Raw genomic sequence first — 18,386 nt, forward strand, 5'->3', positions numbered from 1 at the left:
CATATATTTTAATATTTTTCGCTTGCACATTGTTATAATTTTTCTTTATTTGTATTTTTGTATTAATATTTATTTTCATTTCATTCATTTTTATTTTCATTTTTGATTACATCATTTATTTTTATTTTTATTACATCATTTATTTTTATTTTCATTTTTATTTATTTTGATTTTTTACTTCATTTTGATGTTCATTTACTTTTATTTTGATTTTATTTATTTTTTTTTTTTTCATTTTTATCTTTAATTTTATTTTTATTATTATTTTCAGTTTTTATTATTTTTTTATTTTATTTCCAATAGCGTATTGTTGTATAAAGGTGTTTTTTTTGTTATGAGTTCCACTGTTTTGCCAGAATTAACATCAAATAATTTATTGGAAGTATTTGTTTGATTTTATCAAATCATTAATATGGCAGTCTGTCTCTCCTGTGGATTGTGCTCTGTCCACAGGAGTGCTGTTTTTATCCCGCCAACAAAATGGGCACTATGCCAAATTTGATTGGTTCTGTGTAGAGGAGGTTCTCTTCCACCCTCTATTTAAAGATGGTGCAATTACCTGGAAATTAGGTCCCAGATGATGCCCTGTGGGAGGGCGAAACCTTGACGCAATTTCCGGTATTTGTGACGTCACTTCCAGTCCCGTGGAACGCAGGAACAGCATTCTGACAGTTAAAGCTCCATGTTTGAGGCTTATTTGATCTTACTTGTAAGTACCCACTCCCTTGTGCAATAAAAACTTTTTTAATGGTACTTCACTATTAGTTCTACTCTTTTCCATTTTTGGGTACCTGTTTTTTCGGCTGAGAAACTTCTTAAAGGAATCCTGGATCTGATGTTTTGACACCTATCTGCCATTCCTGGATATCATTACCAAGCTTAAGGTGACCCATCAGACTGAAAAGCTGGGGGTCTTTCCGATTTGGTGAGTGGGGATACATGACGGTTGTTGTACACCTGAATATCTCTGAAGCACTTTGCATTGGAGCACATTTAGTCACTTTATTTGGACTTTGTTTTGTTCATCAAATATTGTTTTTTTTTTTCACTTTTTATTTTTTGCAAGCGCTATGTTTATAGATTTACATGTTTTTCAAGTTATCAGCACTTTGTGTATAGCAGTTGCTTTTATTTTTATATTTTTTGTATACACCATTAGCGCGAGCATATATATTTAGCATATATTTTCACACAATGTGTGGCATAAGCTTCTAATGTTGGGCATAAAATTCCAGGACAGTTCAAAACCCCCAAATGACCCTATTTTGGAAAGTAGACACGCCAAACTATTTGCTTGGAGGCATGTTGAGTCCATGGAATATTTTATAATTGTATAAATTGCAATTTATTTTATTTTTTTTACACAAAGTTGTCACTAAATGATATATTGCTCACATGCCTGTGTAAATCTACAATTTACACCCTTAAGGCCCATACACACGATCAGACTTTTTGACAACAAACATGCAAATTAGCTGTTTTGGAGCAACATCCGACCGTGTGTATGCTCCATCGGACAAACTTTTTTGGTTTTCATCGGACTTTTGTTGGCTGTGCGAACGTACAAACTTTCTGGCAACAAAAGTCTGATGGAGCAAAGTCTGATCGTGTATACAGAAAACCATAGGACTTTTGTGCAAAGTACAAACAGGCATGCTCAGAACCAATGCAAAATATCAGACAACAATACAGAAGTTGACCAAAGGTGGCGGTAAAGAGCAGACAAACCACGTGATTTGGTGAAAGTTGGCTGAAAAAGTCCTGCTGTGTGTATGCAATACAAGTTCAGGGCCGACGCCCTTTGTACAAAAATCCAAGGGAAAGTTTGTACAAAGTCCTATCGTGTGTATGAGGCTTTAGAAAGCCTGAAGACAGTGATTGATTTTAGGGGTCCTGTAAGCAGCTCGACTGCCAAAAAGTTTCACATGTGGCATCCCCATACTCAGGAGAAGCCACAGAATGTGCAGTGGAACCTCGGATCGTGAGTAACATGTGTGCGGAGGCACTCTGAGTCGTTTGGAAACACTCGGAAATACTCTGTTTCCGAATGTTTCGGAGCCTTTCTAAGTCTCTCCGGAACCCCCTACCTTTGGCCACATACGGTACTGCATGCAATAGAAGTCAATGTGGAACGAATTATGTTTGTTTCCATTGACTTCTATGGGGAAACTCGATATGCGAGTGCTTTGGATTACAAGCATTCTCCTGGAATGGATTATACTCGTAATCCAAGGTTCGACTGTATTTTGGGGTGTAATTTCTCATATACCCATGGCATGTTTGAGCAATATATCATTTACAGTATCTCACAAAGTATATACCTTACATTTTTGTAAATATTTTTTTATATCTTTTCATGTGACAACACTGAAGAAATTACACTTTGCTACAATTTAAAGTAGTGAGTGTACAGCTTGTATAACAGTGCACATTTGCTGTCCCCTCAAAATAACTCCACACACAGCCATTAATGTTTAAACCGCTGTCAACAAAAGTGAGTACACCCCTAAGTGAAAATGTCCAAATTGGACCCGAAGTGTCAATATTTTGTGTGGCCACCATTATTTTTCAGCACTACCTTAACCCTCTTGGGATTGGAGTTCACCAGAGCTTCACAGGTTGCCACTGGAGGCCTCTTCCACTCCTTCATGATGACATCACGGAGATGGTGGATGTTAAAGACCTTGCGTTCCTCCACCTTCCGTTTGAGGATGCCCCACAGATGCTCAATAGGATTTAGGTCTGGAGACATGCTTGGCCAGTCCATCACCTTAACCCTCAGCTTCTTTAGCAAGGCAGTGGTCGTCTTGGAGGTGTGTTTGGGGTCGTTATCATGCTGGAATACTGCCTTGCGGTCCAGTCCCCGGGTTCATGCCCTGCTTCAGTATGTCACAGTACATGTTGGCATTCATGGTTCCCTTAATGAACTGTAGCTCCCCAGTGCTGGCAGCACTCATGCAGCCCCAGACCATGACACTCCCACCACCATGCTTGATTGTAGGCAAGACACACTTGTCTTTGTATGCCTCGCCTGGTTGACGCCACCCACGCTTGACACCATCTGAACCAAATAAATTTATCTTGATCTCATCAGACCACAGGACATGGTTCTTTAGAAGAGGTTTCCTTCTGGGATGACAGCCATAAAGACCAATTTGATGCAGCGTTTGGCGTATGGTCTGAGCACTGACAGGCTGACCCTACACCCCTTCAACCTCTGCAGCAATGCTGGCAGCACTCATACGTCTATTTCCCAAAGACAACCTCTGGATACGACGCTGAGCACGCGACTCCACTTCTTTGGTCGACCATGGCGAGGCCTGCTCTGAGTGGAACCTGTCCTGTTAAACTGCTGTATGGTCTAGGCCAGTGATGGCGAACCTTGGCACCCCAGATGTTTTGGAAATACATTTCCCATGATGCTCATCCACTCTGCAGTGTAATGGAGCATCATGGGAAATGTAGTTCCAAAACATCTGGGGTGCCAAGGTTCGCCATCACCGGTCTAGGTCAACGTGCTGCAGCTCAATTTCAGGGTCTTGGCAATCTTCTTATAACCTAGGCCATCTTTAAGTAGAGCATAAATTCTTTTTTTTCAGATACTCAGAGAGTTCTTTGCCATGAGGTGCCACGTTGAACATCCAGTGACCAGTATGAGAGAGTAAGAGCGATAACACCAAATTTAACACACCTGAGACCTTATAACACTAACGAGTCACATGACCCTGGGAAGGGAAAATAGCTAATTGGGCCCAGTTTGGACATTTTCACTTAGGGGCATACTCACTTTTGTTGTCCACAGTTTAGACATTAATGGCTGTGTGTTGAGCTATTTTGAGGGGACAGCAAATTGGCACTGTTATACAAGCTGTACACTCACTACTTTACGTTGTAGCAAAGTTGTCACATGAAAAGATCTAAAAAAATATTTGCAAAAATGTGAGGAGTGTATTCACTTTTGTGAGATACTGTAAGTGACAACTTTGTGTAAAAAGAACCCCCCCCAAAAAAAAATTGGCATTTTCCTGAAACTTGTGGCAAAGTATGAAACATGAACATGCCTCTCAGCGCATAGCTTGGGTTTACTACTTCCAAATGGGGTAATTTGGCGGGGGGGGGGGGGGGGTGGTTGTACTATCTGGGCCTTTCTTGGCCTCTGAAACTGATAGGTAGTGGAGGAGTGAAATCAAAAATTTACGCCCTTAGAAAGCCTGAAGGCGGTGATTGGATTTCGGGGACTTGTACGGCGCTAGGCTCCCAAAAAGATTCTGTATTGTTGTCTGCTATTCTTATATGTAGAAGCAGCAGAATGTATTTTGGGGTGTAATTCCACATAAATCCATGGCATGTGTGAGCAATATATAATTTCAGTGACAACTTTGTGTAAAAATATATATATTTTTTTAAATCACTTGTGACAAAAAAAATAAAAAATATTCAGTGGGCTCAACAAGCCTCTCAGCAAATTCCTTGGAGGTATCTACTTTCCAAAATGGAGTAATATGGAGAGGTTTTGTACTGCCCTGCCATTTTAGCACCTCAAGAAATTAGATCGACAGTCATTAACTAAAAGCTGCGTAAATTCTAGAAAATGTACCATAGTTTGTAGGCGCTATAACTTTTGCACAAACCAATAAATATATGCTTATTTTTTTACCCAAGACGTGGCTGAATACATTGGGTCTAAATGTATGATTAAAATTGAGTTTATTAGATTGTTTTTATAACCAAAAGTAAAATATCATTTTGTTTGCAAATACGGTCCTAAATGAATGTGCATGTTTACCAATACTACCGAAAAGGTAGTGATTTTTTTTTTTTAAATATTCATACTAAAAATCACAATTTCAAATATATATATTTTTTGTTTGCTTAGCACTTCAAAAGTTTAATTTGTTAAAGGACAGAATTATTGGTAGCCTTGGACATTTGTGAGAATTGTTGAAATTTACAGTCTAAATTGTGCATTTGGAATTGTTGACTATGCCTTCCTTTCGCCTATGTTTCTCCTGCAAAAGTGTTGATTTATCATTACTACAGTCAGGAAATCCCACAGCTTATTAAATATGTACTATGCTGCTACTAAACAATTATTTATTGATATTTACTAAGTGTTCGAGTTTTTTATCTCAAAGTTTATTTATAGCTTTTCAAATGTTGCTTATAATGAACAGCATTAGAAAACATATGTTGTATGGCATAATAAATATGAAACATTGCTTATGAATTATTCATATTTACAACTTTCTACCAGCAGGGGCAATCTGTGCAGCTTTATGTTTCTTGAGAGCTTTTTTTTTTTTTAAACCACTGTGCTAAAACTATAGCTGACTGACAACTTTCCCCGTTTTCCTTGTGGAAACAGGAACATTTGAATAAGTCAGTTTGCAGATGTTGCCAAAAAGCATGCAAGCATTTTTGGACTTCATTAGAAAGACCATCATGCTCTGGAAATTGGCTGTCATAGATGTACCCTGTACTACTGCTTGTTTGTAAAACAAATAAGGTAAATTACTATATCAGAGTGCCATTGTTAGTTTATCTATTGTATTTAATCTTGTTTGTATTTATTTAGGTTTAAACCACTTTAAATGCACAAAGTAAAAAGCATTTTTTAATACAGGGAGTCCCCGAGTTACAAACCTCCCACTTACGAACAACTCCTACTTATGAATGGCAGGCGGCGCATCGGAAAACGACGTTGGAAAACGTCGGAAAATGTCCTTCTGTGCATGCGTGTCCGAATTACGAACAAAACCGACTTAAGAACAAACAGGCAGTCCCTAACCTGTTCATAACTCGGGGACTGCCTGTAGTATGTAATTTTTAGTATTATTTAGGTTGCTGACAGTAAGTATTGATAAACCCCACGATGGCTATTGATACACCCCATGACTGGATATTAATACTTTAGTGCACTGCTCAATTCCAATGATGTTACATGGAAAAAACACATGTACAAATAATAGCAACTAAGATTCAACAGAGTGATACTTAAATACTGATTTTGCCTTCTCCCAAATGTTGGCAAAATTACTAAAAATTTTAACAGGTTGATTGTTTTGGCAAATTTTGCTGTAAATTAATTATAATGTAATTTTGTTGAGAAAAAAAACAGTTACCTCTGGGTGATCAATGTACATGGTCCTACCGGTTTCTGCCCAGAAAAAAGCGGTTGATTGTCTGCAGAGTGAATCTAAATGGGAGTATCTTTTTAATTATTATTCATCTGATACACTTGCAGTGTTCTAATGAGCAAAATATTAGGTCTGCATCCCTTTAGAAGCAATTAACCCTTTGGGAGTATCTCCAAAAATTAAATGTTTGTGGCAGAGGATGCCTAAAAGCTGACATGTATCCCTAGCAATGTTCACACTGTTGCAATGGCACATGTTCACAGCCAAAACACACTGCACTTTTGCAGATGCATAGGGGTGCCATTAAGCGTGCTGCCTGTTTGGGGTGCATGAAACAGTCTGGTGCAAAAATACCACACTGTTTCTATGTGGCTGTTTTTTTAGAAAAGGTGCAGAGCATGTGTTTTTTGCAGGTACAGTGACCCATTCACATGAATGGTGTACAAACACGACTCGCACAAAATGCATTAGCATAAACCTAGCCTTAGGCTGGCCATACAAAACCACTTCCAGACCAGGCCTTTTCTGGCACTTTTTGTGCACGCGTGTGCAATGGCAAAAAATAGCTTACATTTTACTATGCATAGGCAACGCTTTAAAATCCTTTACAGGTTACCACTTTAGATTTACAGAGTTGGTCTATTGCTAGAATTACCCAAGAAAGCCTCCCCTGCCGCTGCTTGTAAAAGCAATCCAGCAGTTAGTTAGCCGCTAGGACTGCTTTTACAAGAGAGTTGACTGCTCACTCTAAAAAAGAAAATGGGATCGGTGCCAGCTCCAGGCATCTTCCCGGTATAACCAGTATGTTACTGGTCCAGAAGTGTTCAGTTTTCCTTTAGATTTACCAAAACCATATGAGGTCAAACCTAAACACTTTGTATGCAATCTGGTACGTCCTTGCGCTACATAGTTGAAGGTAAATCTAAAGCAAATTGAACAAGAAAATGGTATATTGTATGGCCAGCTTAAAGAGGTTGTAAACCCTCATGTTTTTTCACCCTAATGCTTCCTGTGCATTAAGGTGAAAAAACTTTTGTCACTGACTGGCCCCCCAGCCCCCCCCCGCCATTTTACTCACCTGAGTCTGGTTTTTCCCCGCCAGAGACATGCTCTTCCTCTCTGCCCAGGGTTCTCAGCTCATAATTGGATAGATTGATAGCAGCGCAGCCATTGGCTCCCGCTGCTGTCAGTCAAATCCAGTGACGCGGGGCAGGGCCCAGTCCTATATTCAGTGTCTATGGATGGCTGAATGCTGGACTCGGGAGCACATCTGCAAGGCAACCCCCTGGGACAGCGCTTCTCAGATGATGTGGTGAGGAGCTACCAGTGCTGCCAGGGGGACCCCAGAAGTCAAGGATCGGGGCCACTCTGTGCAAGATGAACTGCACAGTGGAGGTAAGTATGACATGTTTGTTATTTAAAAAAAATAAGTCAATCACTTTAAGTGCATACAATCACACAAGCAGGAAATCAAATTTCTGGGTTCTGTGTAACTACTGTGTACAGAACGCCTCCAGGTTGCTATATTGCACTGTAGATTAAAAAGGAAAAGTATTTTTTAATAACATTTCATTACAATATGGCTTGTGTAGCAATTGTATATGCTTTATTTATTTTTTAGCTATTATTTTTTTTACAAGAAATTAGAGTTGCTCTTTAAATGTTTTGTTCACTATTAATTTCAATGCATTTCAAAGAAATTGGACGAATTTCACCAAAAACTTTAGTGATGCAAAAACTCTCATCCCTAATAGCAGCCTTGCAAGTCGAAAGGACTGGTCAAAAAATAAAACTAATGGAATGTATGATTTTGCATCATCGTATGCTGCCAACTGTATTTAATGTCTGTAATGTGACAAAAATAAAAATTCAAAAAATAAAATAAAACTGCATTTGGAAATAAGAAGTGAGAGCTAGCGACATTATACTTAATTAGAACTGAAATTAAGATTTCCCATTAATATTTTGTGTGTATTTTTACGGGACAGTAACATTTTATTTGGAAAAAAAAATTAGATCTTTGATTTTCTTGAGAAGAATTGTTGTAGAGCATTAAGTGAATCCTCAGAGTTTGCTCTTTGAGCGAGAAGTTCCATCTCTTTTTTACATACAGCGTGAAGTTTCTCTTTATCCACACTGCGAACCAACTGTTTCGAGAGAGCCAGACACTAATAAAAAAAAAACACAGCCGTGTTAATTTGTTACATTCATGTACATTATTATTATAGGTCAAACTCTTCTGCATTATATTTGCAATTATGTATGCCAACATTAATAATGAATAACAGACGAGATGGATGGTGGTTTCCAGCATGCCAAGACATTGTATCCTGACAGGAGTGGGTGCAGCTGATTGGCTTCAGCTGCTGATCGATAAAACTATTTTCAACATGTCAAATGATCAACGTCTGTTGAGTGTGGGCAGCCACACACTGATCAAAATTTGGTTGGTCCCTGCTGAACCAGCCAAATTTCATTTAGTGCGTAGTCAGCTTTGGTAGCAGAGCACTATAATGTTCTGCTTATATCTCAATACAAAATTATAGACTGATCTATACATATTCTCTTAGCTCATAATGTAACTAAGTTTCCCATAACAGTTGCTCATCAAAAATGATAAACTACCTGACACGCAGATTATCAAGAAGTACATTTTTACAAATTATCATAAAATATAAAAACGTATTTGGTTTGCTGAACCCACCGTGAAGTTCAAGAATACCGCACATAGTGCTGAACCTTCTTGGTATTTTTCTTTGGCCTTTTTCAAGGCTAATTTTCAAGCTTTTGTTAACAAAGGGCATGGGTTACTGGGTATTTCCATGGGTACCAATGCAAAAAATAGATTTTTGGAAAGCTGTGTTTTTTTTTTTTTTTGTTTTTTTTTGTGTTTTGGAAAGTTGTGTGGAAAGAAGAGGGTGTTTTATTAAAAATACACAAATCCTATAAATAACATGCTTTGGGGGTGTCTTAAAGCTGCATCAGAAATTGTGAAGCAGTATGGATGTACTTCTTTAACCTGTTACAGATAACTGTAAGCATATACACTACTGTGCTAGGCAGGTTTTAGGCAGGTGTGAAAAAAAAATGCTGTGTATTAGGAATGCTTTAAGAAATAAAAGTTTTAATTGTTTATTCTTATCATTTAACAAAATTAAAAGTAAATGAACAGAAGAGAAATCAAAATCAGACCACTCTTTGCCATCAAAATAGCATCAATTCTAGGTAAACTTGCACGCAGTTCTTGATGGAACTCAAAATATCAGCATCCAGAAGGGTAAAATCTGAGTCTGACAATATGGGGAGAGAGAGTTTATTTAATTACCCATCTAGCTCACCAATGTCGTATGCTTGTATAGGGGAGTAAAGCGTAGTACAAATACCGCACAAATTTGTCCAAGATACTGGAAGGGTCAGTGACCATGTTCCCCCCAGTGGTTTTAATAACAGGGATACTGACAGGTATTGTTTGATCTGCTGCCAAGAGGGTCAAAAGCTTGCCATTTTTGTCCCTTTTAGCAAATATCGATTCCGCCCTCTTCCCTATTTCAGAGCAGCCCAGTTCAGAGAAGTGCATTGACAAAAGTCGCTGTGTCTCCAGCAGAGATGTATAATTGGTCTCTGATGGACAGTCAGCGTGAGCACTCGCACATTCTCGTTCATTAGCTAGAAGCTCTCCCTGTGCATTGTGATCATTCCTGTCCCCTTTTATCTCAGAGATACATTCACCCCTCGCCACAGCTTTAAATGCATCCCATACCAAGGTCAGTTTAGCCGTATCAACATTGGTTGACCAGTAAGCTGCAATGGAGTCCTGTATCTGAGAAGCCACTTGATACTCCTGCAGCCAGTCTAGCGACAACCTCCCCGCCTCCCCCCAACCGGGAAAGTCAGGGTAACCGAAAGTGGGCAGTGGTCTGATGTTCCCCCCAGCCAAGTATTCAGCGTCATGAACATAAATTAGCAGTGGAGGGTTGCCAAAACATCAAATCAATTCTGGCAGAGGATCTATGGGTAGCAGATAAGTGTGAATAGGATTTGACATTGGGGTGTTTGATTACATTACAGTATATCAGTGCCACCTATCAGTGCCCATCCTTGCCCATCTGTGCCTCCTATCAGTGCCTATCCGTGCCGCCTATCATTGCCGCATATTAGTGCCCATCAATACCACCTCAGTGCCCATCAGTGCCGCCTTATCAGTGCAGCCCCATCAGTGAATGAGAAAACTTATTTACGTTTTGTAAATGAAAAAAAAAAAAACCTATTTTTTTTCTTCTGAATTTTCAGTCTTTTTATTTGTTTAGCAGAAAATAAAAATCCCAGAGGTGATCAAATACCACCAAAAGAAAGCTCTATTTGTGGGAACAAAATTATAAAAATTTAGTTTGGTTACAGTGTAGCATGACTGGGCAATTGCCATTTAAAGTGCGACAGCGCTGAAAGCTGAAAATTGGTCTGAGCAAGAAGGTGTATAAGTGCCCTGTGTTGAAGTGGTTAAAAACGGCCCTGGTGCTGGAGGATGGGTGGGCCGGCCCCCAAGATTCTGTAGTGTCAGGATAGTGACTAATGCAGATAGAGTGAAGACAGAGGAGAAGGAAATCATATTAGATGCTTTGGAGTGAGGCTAGTACACACTATAGAGAGATTTGCTATGTTAATTTTTAATTTCAAAAGTTTACAACCGCTAAATAAAAAACTTACATTTTTAGGAAAGGTGGCATAGGATTTCAACCTTGCCCAAACTTCCTGCTGAAAAGTACTGTCAGGAAAAACTTCAGTGACCAGTCCAAGGTTGAAAGCTTCACGAGCAGTTAGCGTCTTGTTGAAAAGTAATACCTCAATAGCCTACAGGAAAATACATAAAAGTGTGTGTAGTCAAATGATGTTGTTATTAAAAATGAGGAATAATGGTCTGAGAACTACAATTGCCTACAATAAGGGATAGACAATTTATTCTTTCTATTTGTAAAGCAGGTGCCCACACCAGCTAAGTACATTCTAATGAGTTTCGAAGGACTTTTGACCAGCACACAGATATATGGTTTTCCCGATTTTAGTCCGTCAGAATTGAGCCCATCGGATAAATTTGAAACATGTTCTATTACTAGGTCTGTCTGATTTTTTTTCTTTAAACGATCACACTATCCCACACATGATCGGATTGTCTGGCGGACTAATCCCTTCGGACCTAGTCTGCCGGAAAGTCTGGTCGTGTGTACGTGGCATAAAAGGTGTTTATGGTGCCAAAATGCTCTGGGGCTCACCCCTTGAATTTAAGGCGACATTCCACTTTTTTTTTTAGGTCATTCGTTCTGCTGCGTGTGATTAATAAAATCGCTGTTCGATTCCCGTCTTTTTTTTTATTCACTCACATTTGTTTTCTTCATTCCAGAGCACTTCCATCTTCACTGTGGGCATGCGAGTCTGTTCTGGGATAAGGTGCTGGTGGATACCCAGCATGCACCTCCCGATCTCGCGCATGCGCAGTTTACACAGGGCATAGTGCAGGAAAATAATCTTGTTGCCATAACAACGGGCGGCAATGGAGGAAGTGCCCACTCCATTGTTATGGCAATAAAGATAATCTATCTACACCACGCGATGCCCACTGACCTCTGGGAACAATGACAAACATCTCCCAGGAGCCAAGGTGCAGCAGAATACACAACAAAATGAATACAGCAGTTTGAGTTTAAACAAAATCTCCAGTTTTGTTAAAAAAATAAAAATTCTAGCCAATAAGTTAAATTAAGTGAGCTACTAGTGCTATCCAGAGTTGGGAAGGGCTAGTCTAAGAAGCAAGATAAATAAATGTATACACTGCTCAAAAAAATTAAAGGAACACTTTGAAAACACATCAGATCTCAATGGGGAAAAATATGCTGGATATGTAATGTGTTAGGAACGAAAGGATGACACATTGATAGAAATTAAAATTAGCAACCTACAGAGGGCTGAATTCAAAGACACCCCGAAAATGCTCATCTTTTCTGTTTTTCACTTGTTTTGCATTTGGCTAGGGTCAGTGTCACTACTGGTAGCATGAGGCAATACCTGGACCCTATAGGTTGCACAGGTAGTCCAACTCCTCCAGGATGGTTTGCTGTATCAGCACAGTCTCAAGAGCACTGAAGAGATTCCAGGAGACAGGCAGTTACTCTAGGAGAGCTGGACAGGGCCATAGAAGGTCTTTAACTCATCAACAGGACCGGTATCTGCTCCTTTGTGCAAGGAGGAACAGGATGAGCACTGCCAAAGCCTTATAAAATGACCTCCAGCAGGCCTCTCTGACCAAACAATTAGAAACAGACTTCTTGAGGGTGGCCTGAGGGCCCGACATTCTCTTGTGGGCCCTGTGCTTACTTCCCCTGGCAATGTGAAGCTTGATTGCCATTTGCCATTGAACACCAGAATCGGCAGGTCTGCAACTGGCGCCCTGTGCTTTTCACAGATGAGAGTAGGTTCACCCTGAGCACATGTGACAGACGTGAAAGGGTTTGGAGAAGCTGTGGAGATTGTTATGCTGCCTGTAACATCATTCAGCATGACTGGTTTGGTGGTAGGTCAGTGATGGTTTGGGGAGGCATATCCATGGAGGGACACACAAACCTCTACAGGCTAGACAATGGCACCCTGATTGCCATTAGGTATCAGGATGAACTCCTTGGACCCATTGTTAGACCCTACGCTGGTGCAGTGGGTCCTGGGTTCCTCCTGGTGCAAGACAATGTCCAGCCTCATGTGGCAAGAGTATGCAGCCAGTTCCTGGAGGATGAAGGATATGATACCATTGAATTGCTCCTAAACTCGCCTAACCTAATTCCAATAGAACAAGAACATTGTTTCGGTCCATCTGACACTGACAGGTTGCACCTCAGTCTGTTCAGCTCAGTTATGCCCTGGTCCGGGATCTGGGAGGAAATACCCCAGGGCACCATCCGTCGTCTCCATGCCCTGATGTTGTCAGGAATGAATACAAGCACATGGGGGACATACCAACTATTGAGTACCATTTTAAGTTGCTGCAATCAAATTTCAGAAAAACGGACTAGCTTGCTGCATCCTTATTTCACTTTGATTTCTGGGGAGGTCTTTGAATTCAGCCTTCTGTAGGTTGATCATTTTAATTTCCATACTTTCGTTCCTAACACATTACCCAGTCCATAGCATTGTAGATATCCAGCATATTTTTCTCCATTGAGGTCTCATGTGTTTTCAAAGTCTTCCTTTAATTTTTTTAAGCAGTGTATATAGTGTATCCAGGTGCTTGGCTAAAAATGACAGTGAGAGAAACACTGTGCTTCAATTACTCTCTGTGCTTTTACTGAACTGGTCATGCAGGACCTAACAACATTACCTGCCTCCAGTCAGTAGGGGGAGCAAACAAGCCTGAATAATTTGAAAGAGACCTCTATGTTGGCCACAATGGACTGTGGGATTTGAAGTTAATAAAGGGAGCCATTCTATGGACTCTTATGGACCATTGGACACAGTTCCCAGCAGGAGACAGGTGGAGAAAATAATTGACTAGCTTCTGTCTTGCCATGAGGGAGCCCAGGGAATGCACATTGCTGTCCAGTGTGCACCACCACTACTGCATAACAACAGCCTGAGTCCAGATGTGCTGACAGTTAGAATCACCTGGGAACAGAGCAGAGAGTGGACTAATCACTGTGTGTGACCAGATGGTAAGATGCAACATCACTGAGACTGGTGAGCTGCTGTTGTGGGGATTGACCATTCTGCTGCTAGAGAGACTGAGCCCTTTAGGAACTGACCATACAACCATCTAATAACTTTTTTTGGTGCCTGCACCAATGGTACAACAGGGCCCAAGTGCTAGCCGGCTGAAGAGTTAGGACTGAAGACTGTCCCTTTACAGCTGCTACACAGAGACCTTCACCTACTGCACCTACTGCATATGCCAAGAGGTACCTCTCAGGGGACATTGCACCATATCCTAGCCATTCTCTAGCCACTTCCCGACCAGCGCATGCCAATGTACGTCGGCAGAATGGCACGGGCAGGCAAATTGGCGAACAGGTACGTCCATTTGTATTTACCGCCCTGCCATCGCGTGTGCCCCGCCGGCGGCGCGTGTGTTGGTTGGGACCCCTGTGAGTCCGGTCGCGGGTCCCGCCGACTCGATCGCCGTGGGGGTACGGGGAGATGCTGATGTAAACAGAATCTCCCCGTTCTGCCTAGCAACAAGTGACACTGATCTCTGCTCCATGTGATTGGAGCAGAGATCAGTGTTCACAGCCCAGCCCCCCCCAGTTAGTAACACGCCCCTAGGACACACTTAATCCCTACACTACCACCCCCTGGTTAACCCCTTCACTGCCCGTGTCATTTACACAGGAATCAAACCAATCAATAATCGATTATTGCGATTTTTTTTACAAAAAATATGTAGAAGAATACGTATCGGCCTAAACTGAGGAAAAATAATGTTTTTTTATATATTTTTGGGGCTTACTTATTATAGCTAAAAATAATGCGTTTTTTTCAAAATTGTCGCTCTATTTTTGTTTATAGCGCAAAAAATAAAAACCGCAGGGGTGATCAAATACCACCAAAAGAAAGCTCTATTTGTGGGAAAAAAGGACGTCAATTTTGTTTGGGAGCCACGTCACACGACCGCGCAATTGTCAGTTAAAGCAACGCTGTGTCGAATCGCAAAAAGTGGTCTGGTCTTGAGCCAGCAAAATAGTTAAACTAGCTAAAGTGATATTATTCATATTGCAGTTAATGCTTATATGCACTTTATTGCTGACATTGCTGCTTTATGTGTTAATTCCAGTCTAGTGGCACAAAACTCTATTCTGGGTTGCCTTGGCATAGAGAAATATACTGTCTAGCGGACTGTGCCTGAACCTACCCTCTGTGTGTTCACTTATGCTTAAACCACTATTTATTCTAACATGTACCAATACATTGACTTAATTTACCACTAAACGGTCTTGTGTCCATTTCCTGGTACTAAATCACAACCAAGTTAAAAAGGTATCTATACTCATGTTCCTAAAAGTGCATGTAGTGAGTTTCATTCAACCAAGTGTGTCAGAGGAGCAGAGGTTGTTCTTGGAATCAAGGAGCAGAACACAGTCGGCGGTAGCGCTACAATTACAAGCAGCTTACCTTTGACAAGCCCATTATTCTTGGGAAGGTATAAGAAGAGCATGCTTCTGGATGTTGGCCAAGTTTGCTGAAAGGCGTGTTAAATGTAGCCTGTAAATAGAACAGAGATTAGAAACATTCTTACAGGTCAAATATTTAGCTTTAAAACCTCTCGGGAAAAATATTTTGCCTAATTTCCATACAGACCTAATTCCAAATAATGTATATTTTTTTCTGTATGTTTTTTCTGTATGTTTTACTATCATCTCCATTTCAGAGCCAAATAGCATTGTGCTGTGCAACTTCTCTCTATGCAGTGGGCAGAATTGAGAATAACTGGTCTGCATTAGCTCATAAATAAATAATGTGTGTTCCCAGATTACTACATTGGCAAAACAAGGTTTTCAGTAAAGTGGTTGTCTTATGCAGTACAGCTATTCTGTCTGGATGAATGGAAGAATGTAGGCTATTCCAAGTGTGTGCATTTTAAAGTTTAATTTGCAATTTTGACTAAAAGGGTAATTCCACTTTCGTGGGAAAAACAAAACAAAATATAGTGTATACAATTGCTCATGTTGTATTTGAATGTCATTAAAGATGATCTTTCCCTTTCAAAGTAAATTTCCAAGATGTCTGCACTAAGATACAAGTCAGAATATGAGCACCCATGCAACAAAAATGCACTTTTGGCAAGAGGAGGGGAATGTTTCTCAACAAATGTGGAGTTACCGTACTTTTTAAATGTTTTGTAGCAAACATTAGCAGCATATTTTTCTTAAATAGGATTTTACAATTTCACTAAAGTAACCCTGCTATGGGACACTTTTATGGCAAGGAAGTGGGGTGGGCAGAGGTCATCACTGTGGGAAAAGGGGGGGAGGGGGTAGAAGGGCGGTAGAGTGCACTGCAATGGGAGGGGATGATGTGAAGGGGGCAGAGGACACTACTGTGGAGGGAGGTGATGTGAAGGGGTCAGAGGACACTGCTATGGGCAGGTAAACCACTATAGAAGTGTCCTCTACCACCCTTCACATCACCCTGTACAGGAGTGTCCTCTGCCCCGCCCCCCTTTCCAACATAGAAGTGTCCTCTCCCCCTTCCCTTCCATGGACAGGTATTTAAAAAATTAGAATTCCCAGAAAGTGGATGGGGATTGAATTTTACCGTCTCCCTAACCTGGTGCCCCAAAGCAATACCCTTTATTTTCCTCCTGCAGCAGATAAAAGGCAGGGGATTGGTTCTAGTAAATGCCTCATCCACTGCCCCGCCTGTTCTTGTTCCTCTTTTTTATGCTGCTTGCCCCCCCTCCCCCCGTGTGCTTCCCTTTGAGCAACCCCCAACAGGGCTCCTGAAAAAATAATTTTAATAATAAAAAACTGTAAAGATTAATGAAAATAAAAACTTCTGACACCATCCACTAACATGATGACACATCTTCTGCCCTACTGACTGACACTGTCCACTGGTCTACTGGCTGACACAGTCCACTTTTAGGTTAGCCAAGTTTGTATTTTTACAGTGACCTTTCTTTTATTATATTTTTCTAAGTTTTCCTTACTATTTAGTTAGGCCTTGCTAAATAATTTATTTTTAAATAAAATGGTGCTGCATCCCAGTGACCTTTGATCTCTTTCATGTTGTTCAGGTAGAGTGCCACCTTTTAAAAGTTGCCCATCCCTGCTCTACATGCTACAATTAATACTGTGATTGCTACATTATCAATTAATAGATGTTTGCATTGCATATAATGCAAAATACACAGCTCAAGGCCCTCTTTGCAATTCCCAAATCCAGCTTTTGAGGGTGCTGGATCCTCATGGAGTCCAAAACAACTGTTACGCTTCCAAACATAACAAATACAGGCCATGCTCCACACTTCTGTCCACTGAATAACTTTACTGTTCTGACAAGCTAGTCTCTCCCAAACAAATGCCCACATTGCCTGTCAGCTCAATAAAGTTATAAAAGAGCAGGTTTGTGTAGCACGGCCTTCATTTGTTCGATAAGAATGTATAAGGGCACTTTCAAACACTAATCGTCCAAATACCCCCACTCATCCTCCTGATCAATCCTGTGTATAATATCTGATCCCAGCTCAAATAGCAAAACACTGATGCTGCAGCTTATTTATGCATGTATATTTATGACTTGTTACCAGGAAGATATGGTAAAAGGGGAATATTGTCATCTTTCAAAAGAGAGAAGGTTGTATTATTAAATATAGGGGTGACCAGGAATGTACACCTATCCCTGGAAAGAAAAGAAACTCTTGATTATGAGATTTATACACTTCTATAGGCACATTGAATCTAGCGCTATCATCTGACAAAAAGATTATTAAAATGTAAATTTCTATAAAAAAAAAACACAGTACATAACATATTATTTACCTGGTCAGATGCAAATACAAGGTCACATAAGCCAAGAATTGTTGTACCAATACCAATAGCAGGTCCATTCACCATGGCCACAAGTGGCTTTGGAAAGTCAATGAATTTACATATAAAATCCCTGAGTAAAGAGTAAAGAATAAATGGGTAGTATTGTGTGTTGGGCTAACTACTATGAAGATATTTATTGTTAAGAGAATGCAGAGAATTAATTAATTTAATTTTGCACCAGCTTATGAGTCTTTTTTAATACTGGTATCCCTAATCTTAATAAAGAAACAGTCTCATATTTAATGCTCATGTTTGTAAAGTACTGTTCAGATCTAAGCTAGCCATACAACACTAATGCAATTGAAAAACAAAAAGAAAAACAAAAACGTTCTTTAGAAAAAAGCTCCTCATTTACCAAACTACAATGGCTTCTGGCAAAAACCTGTACTCATTCCCCCTTATCTTTTGTATGTAAATTGTCTCTAAACCCATGAAAAACAACAAAGTTATTTTCCTCAACAAAATGTTTTTATCTAAACCCAAGAACAAAAATACAGTATACAGCAGCTTACCCATAATTTGGGGGGGGGGAGAGAAAAGTGTTATGCTGAATCTGTCCCCTGCCGCTTATATTTTCCCCTATACATGTATACACAGTCACTGGCCTCTGCTCTGCCCCTCCAGCGCTCACTGGCTAAGGAGGGCACAGAAGCGACTGCCAGTCAGGTATCTGGGTGGATTCTGA

At 40.2% G+C, this 18,386-nt stretch overlaps 1 protein-coding gene across 3 annotated transcripts in view; it reads right to left on the reverse strand.

The window, feature by feature from the left end:
- Nucleotides 1-7,721: 7,721 nt before the first annotated feature.
- The window catches only part of LOC143996843 (enoyl-CoA delta isomerase 2-like), a 73,618-nt gene continuing 62,953 nt past the window's right edge, over nt 7,722-18,386 (reverse strand). For all 3 annotated transcript variants that reach the window (XM_077492127.1, XM_077492128.1, XM_077492126.1), the window contains exons 6-9: nt 17,651-17,771; nt 15,282-15,371; nt 10,842-10,985; nt 7,722-8,305 (exon numbers count right to left, since the gene is read on the reverse strand). In XM_077492127.1, coding sequence (XP_077348253.1) covers nt 8,150-8,305; nt 10,842-10,985; nt 15,282-15,371; nt 17,651-17,771 — 511 coding nt within the window. In that variant the 3' untranslated portion in view covers nt 7,722-8,149. The remainder of the gene's footprint in view (nt 8,306-10,841; nt 10,986-15,281; nt 15,372-17,650; nt 17,772-18,386) is intronic.

This window comes from Lithobates pipiens, unplaced genomic scaffold, assembly GCF_037356315.1.
Source record: "Lithobates pipiens isolate NorthernLeopardFrog02 unplaced genomic scaffold, aLitPip1_a1.2 Scaffold_19, whole genome shotgun sequence".
NCBI classification, from domain to species: domain Eukaryota; kingdom Metazoa; phylum Chordata; class Amphibia; order Anura; family Ranidae; genus Lithobates; species Lithobates pipiens.